Source organism: Serinus canaria, chromosome 5 (assembly GCF_022539315.1).
Source record: "Serinus canaria isolate serCan28SL12 chromosome 5, serCan2020, whole genome shotgun sequence".
Lineage (NCBI taxonomy): Eukaryota > Metazoa > Chordata > Aves > Passeriformes > Fringillidae > Serinus > Serinus canaria.
Genome location: NC_066319.1, coordinates 26,819,707 through 26,835,944, shown reverse-complemented (window position 1 = coordinate 26,835,944; position 16,238 = coordinate 26,819,707). Strand labels below are relative to the sequence as shown.

The 16,238-nt window shown below is 46.2% G+C and overlaps 1 protein-coding gene across 7 annotated transcripts in view; it reads left to right on the top strand.

The window, feature by feature from the left end:
• PAPLN (papilin, proteoglycan like sulfated glycoprotein) overlaps positions 1-16,238 on the top strand; it is a 49,681-nt gene that overhangs the window by 21,028 nt on the left and 12,415 nt on the right. For 4 of the 7 annotated variants that reach the window (XM_018907597.3, XM_030239759.2, XM_018907600.3 and 1 more), the window contains exons 4-19: positions 714-774; positions 1,032-1,134; positions 2,011-2,141; positions 2,463-2,586; positions 3,311-3,391; positions 4,340-4,512; positions 5,056-5,179; positions 6,272-6,398; positions 7,075-7,140; positions 9,112-9,319; positions 11,026-11,202; positions 12,493-12,649; positions 13,284-13,370; positions 13,870-14,170; positions 14,293-14,410; positions 15,093-15,222. In XM_018907597.3, the coding sequence (XP_018763142.2) occupies positions 714-774; positions 1,032-1,134; positions 2,011-2,141; positions 2,463-2,586; positions 3,311-3,391; positions 4,340-4,512; positions 5,056-5,179; positions 6,272-6,398; positions 7,075-7,140; positions 9,112-9,319; positions 11,026-11,202; positions 12,493-12,649; positions 13,284-13,370; positions 13,870-14,170; positions 14,293-14,410; positions 15,093-15,222 (2,168 nt within the window). The remainder of the gene's footprint in view (positions 1-713; positions 775-1,031; positions 1,135-2,010; positions 2,142-2,462; positions 2,587-3,310; positions 3,392-4,339; positions 4,513-5,055; positions 5,180-6,271; positions 6,399-7,074; positions 7,141-9,111; positions 9,320-11,025; positions 11,203-12,492; positions 12,650-13,283; positions 13,371-13,869; positions 14,171-14,292; positions 14,411-15,092; positions 15,223-16,238) is intronic. The other 3 variants (XM_009102031.4, XM_018907596.3, XM_018907599.3) reach the window with 3 other exon arrangements.

The window sequence follows — 16,238 nt, the reverse complement described above, 5'->3', positions numbered from 1 at the left end:
ATGAGAGGAGGTTTTGTAATTGAAGAAGCCAGAGTTATGAAACTGCTGCTTCCCACAGAGAATAAAGAAAGGTCTCTTTTGAAGGCTGCCCATTATGGTTTATACCTGCCAGAATCCCTGGAGGCCTGTCTCCCCATTTTAGGAACTCTGAGGTGTTAGGCATTGATTGGCTTTTTAGATCAATTTTCTCCATAATTGTTACTCTCCATAATTCTCAGCTGGGGTCATTTGACTGGACTAAGGATATTGCACACTTTCCATAGGCATGTTTTGCCCTTCAAAAAAAGAAAAAAAAAAGAAATCAAAAATCAAGATAAATGATGCACAAAGATATTCTGAATTGGCCACTATCCTTGTGCTGCTTATAACATGTTTCTCTTTCTTGTATGGACAGTTGGACCCTTTGCTGGTGGACGATGGACTAAAATCTCAGCTTTCATTATTTAGTTGAAACATGACCCTGAAGAGCTGTACTGTAGTTGTTCATGTTGTGTGTCTCATTCATGGCAGAACACAAACCATAGCATAAAATGCCACTAGAAAATGTCAGCTTGCTTTAGTGGTGAAGAAGTGCATTTTAGTTATTTTGCTGTTTCAGGGAACTCTGTGAGGGTGATATGCTTGGTGTGAAGGTGATTTGTAACGTCTGCCACAAGATGACTTTTTGCATGTGTATTTTCCAGAGACCCCCATGTATTTTTTCTGTCTTCCAGGACAGAAGGTCCTCCCAGTTGTGTTGGACCAACACGAAGCTATCAGTCATGTAATGTTCAGGTATGGTGCTCTGGTTTTAATTTTTCTTGCCTGTTGCTCCTTTTCCCCAGACAAATATTATTCTTGTTCAGAAATATGATGTGATGATTAGCTCCTGTTTCTCTGATGTCACTAGTGGATGCAGTTCATTAACAGTATCCATTCAAAAGTATATTGAAATTATGCCCCAGTTTGAAGGGGCATTTTTATTGAACACTTTATTTTATTTTTCTCCTTTTTTATAATACTCCCATACAAACACTTTCTTTTCCAAACAGAACTGCCCAGAAGGTTCCCGGGATTTCCGGGCAGAGCAGTGTGCAGAGTTTGATGGGACAGAATTCCAAGGCAAGAAATATAAGTGGCTTCCATATTATGGAGGTAATGATAAACATGTGGGGTTACACTTCATCACTACCTATCAACAATATGTTTTGAAGGGACTGTAATGTTTTTTACTGTAGTATCCTTGCAGGGTACTTCCTTGGTTGGAAGTGGGGGGCAGGAGTTGGCATGGAAAAAAATCCTTTTGCCAGCAGTAAAGCATTGCTGTCCTGAAGACACTGGATGCATGGACCAAAGAGACAGCATTGCAGCAATATGTACTTGTTTCTTGTAACAACCATTCCTTCAGAAACATTGCTCAAGGAAATCTGGAACTGGTTGCACCAAGGTTCCAAAGTATTAGAGGAGCAGAAGTTCTGCTGTATTTTCCAATATTGTCAAAAGAATATTAGCAGGAGAAGCAAATGTACGTAATTAATGAGTGCTTTAGAAAATATGACATCTTTTTAACCAGCCTGTGCTTTCTTGAGGAACCAGCTCAGAAGGCAGGTGTGGGAACCAGGGGTCCTTGCTCTGAGCTCTGATATGGTATCATTCACAGTTGGTTAACAAATTATGAGGGATTTTAAGATAGATTTAAAAGGGGTTTTTGTGGCTTGTTAAAACAGCAGTTCTGTATCGGCACTTGTTCTTGTTCTAGAAAGCCCTGTACTCTAAGGAAGTATAAGAGCAATCCTTCTAAGGAATAACCAAATATCTGCTTAGAACAATGTCCCCTGAGGAAATATTTGTGTACAGTAAGATTTTACTAGAGTATTTTTCCAGCCTCTAGCAGTTTGTGACCCAGAAATTCATTCATTATCTGCCACTTAGTATCAGTAGACCCCTCTGTTTCTGCTCCTGTGATCTAGAACTAGGCTCCTGGTGCAGTATCAAGCTATTTTATAATGTTTCTTTTTTCTCTCCTGCCAGCGCCTAATAAGTGTGAGTTAAACTGTATTCCCAAGGGAGAAAACTTCTACTACAGGCACAAGGAAGCAGTGGTAGATGGGACTACCTGTGAACCTGGCAAGCGAGATATCTGTGTAGAGGGAGTTTGTCGGGTTAGTCATCTCAGTACTTCCTTCATTCATCATTTGGTCTGTCAGTCTTTCTGTTGTCTCCATTTGTTCTACTTGACCTTTCATTATAGCATCAGAAAAGGTGGATCACTCAGTTTCAAGGTGCTGAGCAGCATCTGGATAGCATTTATCTGGCTCTGGCCGTGAAATATTAGCTAACAGCTTAGTTGTTTTCTCTGCCCTGTCCTGACTTTCTGGGCTCCCTAGATTCAGGCTTTCTTAATAGATCTGTCCAGCATTTGGCCTTCTTTACCCCCTCTGTCATCACAGTTTATTCCTATTAATGCTTTTGTGCTCTGACAGGCTGTTGGCTGTGATAATATGTTGGAATCTGCCAAGAAGGAGGACAAGTGCCTGCAGTGTGGAGGAGATGGCAGCACCTGCTATGGTGTGAAGGGCACTTTTGATGTGGCCAGCCTCCCCAAAGGTACAGATGATCCTAGGTAGCCTGGGCAGGTGAGAAGGAGAGAGTTAAACCAAAAATCAACTGCTACAAGGGCTGGTGCAGACATCTGTTCACATGATTGTTATAGGCATGCTTGGATGTTCACTTGAAATATCTATAAGTGTGTGGCCTTAGCATCAGAAAATGTACTGTTGGCCTTTTCCTGGGAATCACTTTGTTATTCTGTGTCCACACTGGAGTACTTGCCATGATGCTGATGTCTTTCCCCACTCCCTCTCCAGCAAGTGCTCTAAATACACCATAATAACATCACCACACACTGCCTTCATGAGGCTGTCCGGTTTTTAGATAGCCCCTCCAGGACACGTGCAGGGCTAGAAATGGGGCTGCATCTTCTGCATTTGGCCAATTTTGAAAAATTCCAAGATGTCAGCTGCACTTGAGGTCACATCTCTCTGTGTTGAACTCCAGTATGATTTTTGCTGAAATTCCAAAGATTTCAAAATGTAGCAAATGTACTTTTCTGAGGTGTCATTGGAATTTTTTACGTGTGGACTGGTCTTTGAATAATGTAGGGTGAGGTTATTCAGTATGCAGTTAAAGTGATGATGGAAATGCTTCATGTCACCATCAAAAAGCTTATCTAGTTGTTCAGGCACAAATGAAGCCATGAGCATCTTTGGCACAGAGGAGTGGCTGTATGGCACCCACAGTCAGACATTGAATAATCCCCCTTTTTTTTCAGGTTACAATCAAATCTTTATTATCCCTGTGGGAGCCACAAGCATCCAAATTAAGGAGGTTAAGCCCAGCAGGAACTTCCTAGGTATGATTGATGTCACAATCTGTGTATCACTCCATTTGGATTCCAGCCATTATGCTAAAATCTGGTTTTAAGTTATGGGTTTACCTTGAGGGCTTGATATGGCAGAGTGAAAAACTGGATATCAGGATATTGAGTATCCTTGAAATGTGAGTAATGCACAACTCTGGGCTTCACATTTACTTCATTTTCTGTCCTGTGGAGATCTTGCTGTTCACATTGAGACTTCCTGCCTGTAACTTACAAGGAATCTAGCTGATATAGCCAAATTTTGCTGTGAGTTCTGTTTGGTGAATGCAAACCCTACCTACTCCGGCCATCTAGAATTTTGGTGTGGGCTTCTTTTCTCCATAGATTTCTTTGGAGCATTTGTACAGCCTCAAACTCTGGTCATTCTGCAGAGGGGAAAAAGAGGGAGAAAAGGCCTTGCCTAGATTTCTGGGCAGGGCTGAGGAAATTACAGTGGAGAAAGCAAATACTCTTCTGCTTTCTGAGTGTTCCATCACTGAGTGCTTAGGACAAATTAGTCTGGTCATGCTTTCCTTTGTAGAAAACTGGATTCAGCACACATCTTGCTTTCTGAATAGAGTATCTGATGAACCAGATAGTGGTGTAAAGTCAGTGGAGTCTGAATCCGACATCTTAAGGGTAAGAAGGACAGAGGCTGACATTGGTTGTGCTCCAGCAACTAACAGTGGGGAATACAGAGGCGGGGCAGGAATATGCAGGAGGCATTTGGCTGTGCAGCAAAAGCACTTGATCTGCAGCAAAGCTGGCAAGAACCACTGTTTGAATGTGGTTTGGCAGCTTCTGCTAAAAAAAGCCATACAGGAAGGATAGCATTGATGGAGGATGGTCACTCTCATTTGCTTGTGACACAGTATTGAGTGGAAACAGGAGCAACCTTGTGGAGTTCTTATGATCCTTTCTCTGGCATGTGGGTTTGTCCAGCTGTCAAGAACGTGCGAGGAGAGTATTACCTGAACGGGCACTGGACAATTGACTTTGGCCGGGCGCTGCAGGTGGCCAGCACGGTGCTGCACTATGACCGTGGCTCGGAGGGTGATGTGGCCCCCGAGCTCCTCCATGCCCGGGGTCCCACCACAGAACCTCTTGTCATTGAGGTGAGAGGCTGTGCCTTCCCCCACTGATACTCTGCTCTCTCTTTGCATGGTGGGAGTACACTGGGAAAAACTGGAGACGTGATGGGGACCCCAGGAATCTTACAAGGCTGTGGGCCTTCAAGCTAGACCGCAGGAATAGCACTTATTGCTGCTCTGGTTCTATTGCCCAGAAATAAACAGTGTTGGTTGCCTGCCTATTCCTTTGGGCACTGACTTCAGGGGAGGCAAGAGTCAGCACCAAATGATGTTGGGGCAGGGACAGGCTCCAGGACACTGCTTGTTATGCTGTGCTGTAGGGCGGGAAATGTAGTTGCTGCGCCAGAAGCAGCTGGATCTTCTAAAGCAAAGAGGGATGAATGCACCATTCTCTGGAAAATAATGCTCTCCAGATCCTGAGAGAAGACAAGGAGAAAAATCCAGTGCAGTGAATTAGTGCTTCTTGAATGGGAGAGGTGCAAGTTACCTGGAACCCTCAGACGTGGTGGGGAAATGCTGTAAAGAGGAAAAGTGTAATTTCCCTGATTTCCTCCCATGCTTTTGCAGCTCATCAGCCAGGAGCCAAACACCGGGGTACAGTATGAGTATTACCTGCCCCTGCAAGGACAGGCCTCGGGTTACAGCTGGAGCTACAGTTCCTGGAGTGAGTGCAGCTCTGAATGTGGAGGAGGTAAGGGGAGAGGACCTGATCTCTGGTGGCTGGTGTGGGGTTTATATCTGCACCCTGCAGGCAGTGTGACAGTGTGCTGCCCTCTGCAGCAGCTTCCCAGTAGTCTCCTGCTGGAAGGCAGCACAGGGATCCACAGGGCATTGCTAAGGTTTTGTCAAGAGAGGGTCATGCGTGGAGTCACAACAGGATTGGCCCATGCCAACATGTGGCCCATGCCTTGTTCTTATTTCCCATTCCCAATCCTCAGACTTATTACTAGGACCTGTTAAGAATCTTCATAGATGGCCTTTGTTTTGATTCATAGTCTTTTCAACCACTTGAGAGGTCCTCTCCAGAGAGACCTGGCCTACATTAGTGAATCACATCATTCTCCTCTGCCAGAGCCTGGAAGATTCCCCCTCTCCAAGAGGACAGTCAGATCTCCTACCCATCATATTCACTTTGCAGATTCCTCCATGAGCAACATTATGGATTTTAAGTTTAAAAGAAAAACAAACCAAAAAACGTCAATCAATCAAACAAAAAAAACCCTCACCAGCTGATTAGTATATAGAGTTTTTATCAGGCTCTTCTAGGCTTCCATCCTAATGGCCATTTTGGCAGCTTTTGCCATATTGTGACTATAGGTGCTAAAATTGTCTTTAGCTGGGAGCTCATAACCTATAGAAAGCATGAAGAGTTGCACGTTTTACTCCCATATCCAGTCCTCACAAGACTGACCTTTTGAGTCTAACAGGAGATCTCCAGTTCTGCTGTACACTGCACACAGCTGGCAGGACTCCTCCATGAACAACTTAAGGGTAGGGCACTCCCCTTGTGAGTCTCGATCCATAATATAACAGGAAAGTTCCCCTCAGCTACACAGAAATGCACTTTCTCCCTTGCTCTTCCAGCAGACTCTTGTACTGTGGGAAGACTTCATTTGTCCATGGAGTGAGAGACAGAGACCTGCCCCTGTCTCTTTTCCAGAGTGGCTGGGACAGGTGTGCATTCTACATGACTTTCAGAAACTTGTCTTGCCAACCCCAGTGTATTGCTAACCTAGTGCTGGGTAGTTTGTGTTGATCAGATACTCTCTTGCTTGTCCCCTAGGTTTCCAGTCCCGCTTGGTGTTTTGTACCATAGACAATGAAATTTATCCGGACTATATGTGCAGGAATAAGCCACAACCAGACAACAACCGGACGTGTGGTCATCAGCCTTGTCCCCAGACAAAACGGTACAATTTTCTTTCCTTCTTCTGGGGTCTGACCTCTTCCTGAAGAGTTTTTGGAACTGAGAAAAAACTGACCCCCTCACTTCTGCCCTCCAGCATGGTTCACTCCAAGGAGGTGCTTCACTTCTAAGAGAAAATCAGAGACAAAAGATTGGGATGATAACACAGTAATGAGTGAGGAGTGTTTCTGTGTGCACAAGGAAAGGGCTTAATGCATCCTGTGTTCATTTTATAGACCAATTAAATTTGCCTTTCAAAATAGCATGTGGAAGACAGTTGTCTAGCCCATGTAGGAGACATGAAGCAGATTCTCTTGTTTTTCTTCTCTTGAGCTGGAGCCTGCAAAGTAGAAGGTCTGAGCAGGTATCATTTTATGTCATTTCTACATTCCCAGTGTCTGTTCCCTTAGAAAGGGATGAATCCTGGAGTGTTTTAATTCTCCAGCATTTTCAAACCCCTTCACCCAGCCATTTCCACCTTGTTCCTTACATCTGGCTTCACTTGGCTCTTACTGGGCACCCAGAGCTGTAACACGAGCATTAGCTGTGTGTCTGTGTACCAGTGGAGGCCTCTGAGAGCATCCATGTGCGTAAGAGGGCACCTGGGAGCATTTCTGAATACATGTTGGCCTGTAGCTACTTGTTTTAAGTTCTTTAAAACCTTTGTTCTGTATATAAAGGACTTCTTACATCTACCTGCCGCAAGCCTGGAGTCACAGCGGCGCACGGAGCTCTCAGATGAAGAGGTAACAAGAAGGAAGTTACAGAAAGCACAGGAAGGCAGCTGCTCTCTTCTGCTCTCCACCTCATTCACTAGGTGGAACTGGGAAATCCGTGGGGGCTTTCCTCTTTGGCACAGGTGGTAGAACTGGGTGTTGCTTTGCTTTCCATGCTTGCTAGTTAAAATGGTGGTGGAGGGTGCTGGCTGGCAGCTTTGCTTAGGTGGCTGCACGTGCCTCTGGTAAGTTGATTCTTAAGGGACTGAGAAAGAGACTATTTCTTCATAGCTTCTGGCTGCTTATTCTCATGTTTTCTCTGGAATCAGGGTAAAGAAGTTCTGGAAGATTTTTTTTTTTTTTTTATTTATCAAGCTAAAGGAAAGCACATAAAGGAAAAGAGAGCATGATCGTTTGGGCAATTGTAACATTGGCCAGCATGGCATTGGAGTTTCTTAAAAGCTTTAACATGGGCCCTATAGCAGGCAGAAAAGAGAATGTAAGATGTGATGAGTACAAGGATGTGAGAGATACAATAATGTACACTAAGATATGAGAAGTTAAAAGTATCAAAAGCAAAACAGTTGTCCCCCAGCAAGCTGCTAATAGCTTAGGACTGACAAATTTTGCCCTCTGATGAGGGTTCCAGCCTTATGGTTGACCTTGTTTTACCAAGGAAATGAAACAAGTGTCAGAGAAGTCTTGATCTGCAATTGAAGGAAGCTGTAAGTGATCCCACCTGGCTGATACAACCTTTCCAAAACCATACAAAAGTTCCAATGGGAATAACTTCCCCCCAACATTAGTTGGGCAGAGTCTACTGTGGAATTCTGTTAGGATGTGAATGTGAATTGGCTGGCTGAAACTTGGTTAAGAGGTGGCAAGAGCCAGGCTAGGGAAGTAGCTGGAATGCTGCGGGAGAAAACATGAACTGCTTTCATCCCTGACTGGGCCTTACCTGGCCGCAAGGGGACATACCAGATGGCAAGCACATCACCATGACGCTCCCCCTCCACAACCAGTGCCTTTGGACAGCACTGCATGCTGGATTTGGGGATGAAACATCATATTGTCCCTGAAGCCAGGCCATGCAAGGTGTGGTTTGAGCTACTCAGCTAGCTCTGAGAAGCTGGGGTGGCCATGGGCAGAAATTTTAGTATCTAGACAGGCTGTTTTGTGGACACATTCCCCTTGTTAGCAAGGGTGTGTCATTTCTGCAGCAGCTTCAGCAACCAAAGACAGAAAAAAATCTATTTACATTTTTGTTGGCTTTTTGTATGTGTGCTGCATTTAGAGAATTTGACTGATGGGAGGAATGAACCAGCTTTTCTACTGGCCGTCAGTGAAAAGTTAAGCATTTCTGAGAGTATCTGGCATGGTTTGCAGGCAGAGTGAGGACTTGGCTTGGTTCTACTGTTTCTGATAATGTCTGGAGTGTAACGTGTGGATTAGGCTCTCGTGGTAGCTTTTCTTTTGGCTGATCCGGATTGTTGGGGGTTTTTTTTGTTTTGTTTTGTTTTGTTGTTTTTGGTTGGTTGGTTGGTTTTTGGGTGTTTTTTTTTTTTGGTGGTTTTTTTTGTTTTGTTTTGTTGTTTTTTTGTTTTGTTTTGGGTTTTTTTGTTTTTTGTTTTGTTTTGTTTTTGTTTGTTTGTTTGTTTGCGTTTTTTTTGATGTTCTGTTCCAGGCATGACATTTTTGCAGACATCAGGAGACCAAAAGCCACGGAGAGGGATCTTTCCCTTCTGGGAGAGCTCTGCATTTCCAGAGAAACAAGTGTTTTGTAGCTGGAGATATGTCTCTGGAGTAGGACTAATGCTCTGCATTGCCAATTAAGCTGGGCATGCTTGGTCAAATGGGAACTTGCCTCTGATTCTGTTCTGCAAAGGGACATCATCCCTGTTTGATTTCTACAGGGATGTGGCACTGACTCCATTGTGCCTCCAGGCAGTTTGGCTGGGCTTACTTTTTTTATTTTTTTGTGCTTGATTCTGTGCCCTGCAGGTGGAAAACAGGGGAGTGGGGACCCTGCTCAGCCACCTGCGGCAGTGGCAGCCAGAGCCGCTCGGTGTACTGTGTGGCGTTTGACGGGCAGAGCGCGCAGGGGGTGGTGGATGACGCCGAGTGCATAGCCTTCGCCCAGCAGCCGCGCCGCAGCCAGCCCTGCAACCTCCGGCAGTGTGCCACCTGGAGCACGGGGCCCTGGTCCCAGGTCAGTGCCCCTGGGCAGGTAACGGCCTCCTGGCACCTCCAGGAGAAGGATCTGCCGAGGTTTAGGGAGAAAGAGCCAGGCTCCTCTTCTGGGACTACAAAAAGCCCCTGTCCCTGGATAGGTGGCGTGCAGAGGTGTAGAACTTCTCGGTGCAGCCCTCCGATGCCCTCCTATGAACATATCCCTGTTCCTCAAAGCTGTGCATGTCCCTGCACCTCTGCTCTTCTCATTGCACACTCTCTCTTCTTTGGTCTGCCAACCCTTTCTCCACATCTGTGTTTTTATCAGACACCCCCCACACCTGGCACTGGCTTGGTTTCTGAGCCAGGCCTGGTGAAGGCAGAGCACTGGCAGGAGAGCTTCTGTCCATCCGCTGAGGACAGGCAGTAGCACGCTCTCCTCTGTCAAACAGGAGCTCATGGCTTCTGCCTGTTCTAGTTATTTCCATGTATTTTGCTGCCTCGCATCACCAGCCAGGACAGCAAAACTCTTGAAATACTGGTGACCTGCTGTTTGCTGTATGTCAGTACAGGTCTTCTCCAAACACAGCCACGTGGTACATTTTTGATGATTGTTTGCATTTATATCTGCAGGAGTGAAAACTGCTCAAACTGCACACTCAGTTCAGCCAGACAGCTCTTAGAAGACATCTTACATTCGAAGGGCTTAGAAAGTAAAGAGAATGTCTACTCAGTCCCTAAAGTGCAAGTGAATTTTCCTCTATTAGAAGAAGCACATGCATGCTTGCAACACTTGATTTTGCAATCTTGTGGTTGCACTTAGCCTGTCTGACTTGTGCAACAGTACAAAATGCAACTTTGAGGTATGATCACTCAGACTGGAAAGTCCTTCCACCCCCTCTTTCCCCCCACCTTGTGAGATGTGAGGTGTGAACTTTGGGGTTGTGGAGTAAGAGTGCTTTTTGGGCACCAAGGGTCATGTTCTTAGAAACTGATGCCTGAGTAATTCATTCCAGTGTTCTCAGAAGCAACTGTGTTTTGTGTACTCTGAGTTAAAAGGTTACTCTGGTAAATGAATGGCTGAAGCTCAGCTGGGAAGCTGATCAGAAGTGATTCAGACTGTCCCCAAGTAAATGCTCTCTGTAAGACACCTTGGTAATTCATGTAGAAGTAGGCTGGATTCCAGGAAACACCACTGTGAATTTAAGAGGGCATTGGAAATGTCACAAACTAGTTACTGGTATAGAAGTTGTCACTGCTCCACACTGTAAAAATAGAGCACAAGGTCTTCAAACAAAAGACATGAGCAATAGAAGAACCTAATCTTTTACTTTCCCTAAAATTCTTCACCTGGCATTGGTTTTAATTAGATGTAAATAACATGAGTTTACAGATATTTTTGACCATGTTTTGTTCTCAATGTATTTTGCATTGTCTGGCATTTTTCTGATATTTTTCTAAATTCATCTTCCACATCTCCTTTGGGAGACATCAAGAGTAAGTATATGGATAGGCCAAAATCATCCAGTGAGCTCCAGATATTCCAGACCCTATCCCATGCCTTATTGTGTCCTCTACAGCATAAACAACTACTCTGCTAACTCGCACCCCAGAAAATTATTTTAATGATAGCTGGTTGTTCCAGGCAGTTTCAAAATGGTGCTCTGCTCTAATGATAGGGAGCCCAGCCTGGAACTGCGAGGGAAACCAGGTGCTTCTTTGTAACTGTTGAGCCCCTTTCTCCAGTGCTCAGCCAGCTGTGGGGAAGGAGTGCAGACCCGGACTGTCACCTGCAGGACACAGCAGGGCTCCCAGGCTCAGGACTTCGCTTGTCTAATGGAGCCAAAGCCATCAGCCACCCAGCCCTGCCTTAAGGAGAACTGCATCCAGGAAATTGGCTGGCACGTTGGAGACTGGGGTCTGGTGAGCACCTCGCTGTCATGGCTCTAGAATTACTGATTGTATTGCTGTGCTCCTCACAAACAAGCTTTGATCCGTGCAGTCTGCACATTGACTGAGGCTGGGAGCAAGGACTGCTTCATTACCAGCCCCTTGGCTCACAGTTGTGTTGTAACTGGCACCAGTAATGCTCCAGTTAATCTGATGCCCGCTTTGTGTGCAGCTGCTGCAAAAATAAATCCTTCTGAGGGGAGATTATCATTTCAGTGACAGTGGCAAAATGCAGCCAATAAGCTGAAACAATCCACTCTTGCTGCTTATTCTCAATTCTTTGCTCCATTGCTGTGATCAGCAGAACAGCTCTCAGCCCAAGTTTGGCTCAGAGCTGTAGGCTTCAGAACTGGTCATTGCATTTGGTAATATGCTTTAAAGTACATTTTTGTAATTATTCAGATAAACTGTGCTTCAGATGGATGAATTCTGTCTTTGTGGTGGAAGCCAGACTGTCTTCAGCCTGGGAAAAGTGTCAGGGGGTAGAGATATGGGTAGATTGAATATATCAGGTGACTTCCAAACATACTTTTTCACTTCTGTGCTTGCCAGACCAGCTTATTCTGGGCTAAAACATGTTACATATGCTTCCTCATGAGATGTGGGCCAAGTTTTACTTACAGCTAAAGAAGTTTTATATCTTAGTCTGATCTTTCTCCTGACTTTCTGATATCAGAAGGCGTCCTATCTGCCTCTCTGAATTGGAGGGAAATACTCTCCAAATGTTTATAGAACTTGCTATGAGCCATGTGGGTTGCACAGACACCTCATGCTATCCCCTCCTCTGAGCTGCTGGTCCCTCTCATCCACAGCTTCCAGTAAGGCAAACTTGAGTTAGCTGCTTACAAGAAAGCCACTCATTTGCTTTGCAGTTGTAATTTGTTGTTCTTTAATGCAAACTGACCCACCCACAGCTGGTGGATCCCCAGAGAATTGAGGTGCTTTTATGCCTTCAGGCTGAAATTATTCTCTCCAGCTCCCTGACACACCGCTGTGGGTAACAGCAGCTCATCTGGATGTTACAGGCTGAGTGTGGCACAGAGCCTAATGCTTCAGGGCTGGGTAGAACATCTGGTAAAATGGTTTAAAGTATGGTTTTCTAATTGTTGAGATGTTTCCAGTTGAAATATTATTTGCTTTGTCTTGGTGGAGGAAGCTGTGCTCAGCCTGCAGCTAATCATGCAGCTGTTCCCCACTTCTCATCTGTGGGGTTTCTGCATTCAGCCTTTGCTGCCTGCTCAGTGCCTTGTTTCTCTGCCCAAGTGTTCCAAGAGCTGCGATTCAGGCATCCGGACACGCCAGGTCATCTGTGCTGATGGTGATTCAAAAGTCTACGGTCCTGAGACATGCAGAGCCATCCAGCCACAGAAACCAGCCACCCTGGGTAGCTGCAACACACAGCCCTGCTACCTGCCACAGCGTGAGTGGTATTGCTGCACACCCAGCTTTTCCCAACATGCTGCTGCTTAGGAGTAGAAATTCCCAGCTCTGCACCAGCTTATCTTCTCAGCTTTTTTCCTGCCTATCTCCATCCTGTGATTTTGCCAAGGTTATGTGCACAAAGCATCTTCAGAGTCCCAGTACCTGTGCTATTTGAAATGTATTTTAGGCAACATGCTTGGGAACAACATTGGTGTGTGTCCATTTTGAATCCATATTCTATGATCCAGTGTGTGTGTGCTGCAGACTGATCCCAGGTATCCCAGTCCAGGAGATGGTAACTTGGGCAGGCTCAGTAGCAAAAAACTATAGCAAACTCTCATCCCTCTGTGGACTGGCTCTAAAGGAGTGACAACTTTTCAGAACATTTTGCTTCTTGTCTGTGTCTATTCTCCATGTCAGAGCTGCAACACTGACTTTTGTTTGCCTGCCCATGTAGGTCACTTGTCCTGACAATCCAATTGAATCCAATTGCTGCTCAGCAGCTATTGCACAAGACGAACGGGAACATTTTCATCAACTTTTGTCTCCTGCTGACTGCTGGATGTATTTGCAATTATTAGAGCACAGTGCTGGACTAACTGCACTCTTTTTGTGTATGTATCTCTTTGCAGAGGTCCCCAGCATGCAGGACACTATGGGATACGATGTCACTCGCCAGTCCTTGCTGACCCGTTACAACCCAAACAGCCCTGCCCCAGGTTTGGAAGAATTTTTCTAATTTGGGGTTTGATGATGGGATACTTGGAATAGGCTGTGTAGGGACTGGTTCATTCTTTTCTTCATTTCTCTCTTTTTTTTTTTTTTGTGGTCTCCTAGAAACTCAAGGAGTCAGGGACAAAATGTAGATTCTTTTACACCATCAGTGAGCAGCATTTGAATCTATCCATGCAGAAGACTCTGTACAGGATATGGATCCCAGGTTATGTCAGCATGATTTAAGTGCTGGCTGGAAGAAATGATGCCCAAAGCAGATCAGAGGAACAAGAAAGGGTGATGTGAAGGGACCACAGCAATGTAGTTTCTCATGGGACAGGAGGAAGAATGGTCAAGGCAATGAGCAAAGTACCTCAGCCAAATCAGGAAGGGTGGGCCAGAAGACAATCCTAGATGTGATTCAGAAAATCCTGCCAGGTAGCCTTGGGAGAGCATAGAGGAGGAAAGCTGATGAGATTTTCATGCTCACCTGCATACTTTGAGTTCTCTCCCCAGATTCTGAAGATGGAAGGATGCTCCCTGGGAACACCATGATCCATAGTACCTCAGGGAACCAGCATATTCCATCCACCAAAGACCATGGCATCAACTTGTTTGCTGTCCAGTGGGAGCCCCAGTCCCGCTCCCCAGGTTCCCATCGGCTCAGCTTCTCTCAGGACCCCCCTGCAGGGACTGGCTCCCAGGACTGCCACCAGAGCCCACATGGCTGCTGTCCAGATGGGCGCACTCTGGCGTCGGGCCCTCTGGGGAGAGGTTGCCCTTTCAGCACCTGCCACCAAAACAGGTAGCTGGAAGTAGATAGGCCTGAGCAGGGAGGCATTTCCTTTCCCAGGGGCTTGGTGAATTTTGTAGCCCATGCCTGTTGACTGGGCAGGTCAGGTGTCACTGCAGCCCTTCTGTCTGCAGGTATGGCTGCTGCCCCGACGGAGTATCGGCTGCCCAGGGTCCAAACAACATTGGCTGCCCACAATATTACCGTGACATTCAAACGAGACAAAATCATCCCACCACAACCACTCCAGCAGTAAGTACAAAAGCTTTTTGCATTTTAGGAGTCGCTCAGATACAAAGATTCAGATTTGACCCTACTGACTCACATTGTGGATTCCCTTGCACTTCATCTCTGCCAGTAATGCTAAGGAGCCAATACTCAAGGCATGGCATCAAGTCCTATGGCCCACCTTGCTCCTGCTCAGTGTGGAGCATTTACCTGCAATCCTCTACAAGCAGGGCACAGAGCAGGTGATGGGGAGATGTCTGAGAAGTAGAAGGCCATCCTGTGTAGACCTGATTGAATAATCCTGAGTAATCAAATTTCTGTTGGTCAGAAGATTGCTATCTAGGAAAAAAAATGGGAAAAGCATGGCTTCTATTAGTTGTTTTTGTTTGTCAACTCTGCAGATTAATTCAAGGTGGAGAGGTGATCCCTCCCATAGGTTGGGGTGTTTGTTGGTGGCAGCAATAAGAACTGGCCTGCTGCTGGGCTGCTTAGGTGTGCCTTGCAGAGAAGTGCAGCCCTGGGTCCATAGCTGACAGCCAAGTTTTCCACCCCTTCCCAGGACAAAAGCCTCTAGGAGGCAAACAAGCATGCAGTGGTGCCTCTAACAGCTGGCTGTGTGCAGCTGACAGCTTGCACACAGTGCCTTGCATGTGCCGCTGTCCTCTTGTGTAAGGATAACTCTTGGCTTTCCATTCCTGTCTCCAAGGCAAGCCAAGCCTTGTCCCAGCAGCAGCCCTCGGGCGAGTGCCGTGGCTCCGTGTATGGCTGCTGTTTTGACAACATCGCCTCAGCCAAAGGCCCTCAAGGGGAAGGATGTCTCAATAGGCCCAACTACCGTGAGTGATGCTTTGCCTTACTGGTTTAGAAACACAAAAGAGTCCAGTAGCATATAGAAGTTTCTTGTGTAGAGGCTCTGCTCTCTGTAAAATGGAGTAAATAATCTCTCTGAAGATAATTTCTACCTGCCCCTGGTTGGGGCAGCAGAAGCTTGGAGGGAGTGTAGAAAAGCAGCTTGAGAATTCAGCTCCACCAGCTGCCGCAAAAATTATTGTTGTCCTCTGCTGACAGGTGGACAGAAGTGTGTTTGTGTGATCTCTGTCAGTCTGTTTGTGTGATCTCTCTGCTCAGGAGCTGTTTGTCCCTGAGAAGAAACTTTGATGCAGCCTGGAGTGCTCCGAACAAATTACCCAGGTTAAGAAGTAGGGATCTCCTGTGGACATTAGGACAGTGCTCGGTCTTCAGACAGCCTATGGACAGGGGAGGAATGAGAACTGCATGGGGAAGAAGGGGCTGCTCAGGGCTGCATGGATGCCCTTAGCCAGCAAAGTTCAATCCAGTGCCCGCTGCGCTATGAGGACACAAGGGCTGCTGGGCAAAAGCATCTCTGCTCCTTTAGTGGCCAGCTGTACCCTCTGCAGGCACATTGCTCCTGCAGGGCCTTGCCCACCTGCTGCAGCACAGGGATTGCTTGGTGGCCGTCCCTGTGGTGCAGCTTTGGGGAAGGAGAAAACTCTCTGGATCCTCTCAGCTAAGCCACAGCTTGACAAAGCACCTTGCAGCCAGAGCCCTGCAGCCAGTGTTTGTCTGCATGTGGCTGATACCCATGGCTCTGGGTTTGTAGACACCTTGGGCCATGCTCCTCTTTATATCAATGTGCAGGGGTATTCTGTAATGCATGAGTCTTCTTCACAGCTGGGTCTAAGCCACTTGCTTTGTGGGCTGGAAATGTACAAATGGCAGCCATGTGTCCCTTGCAGGAGAGGAAGCCCCAGAGCCCGCTTTGCAGTTGCATAACTATCCAAGCAAGTCTGTAAAGCATTTGTCTAGTATCTAGATTCAGAAATGTCTCTGA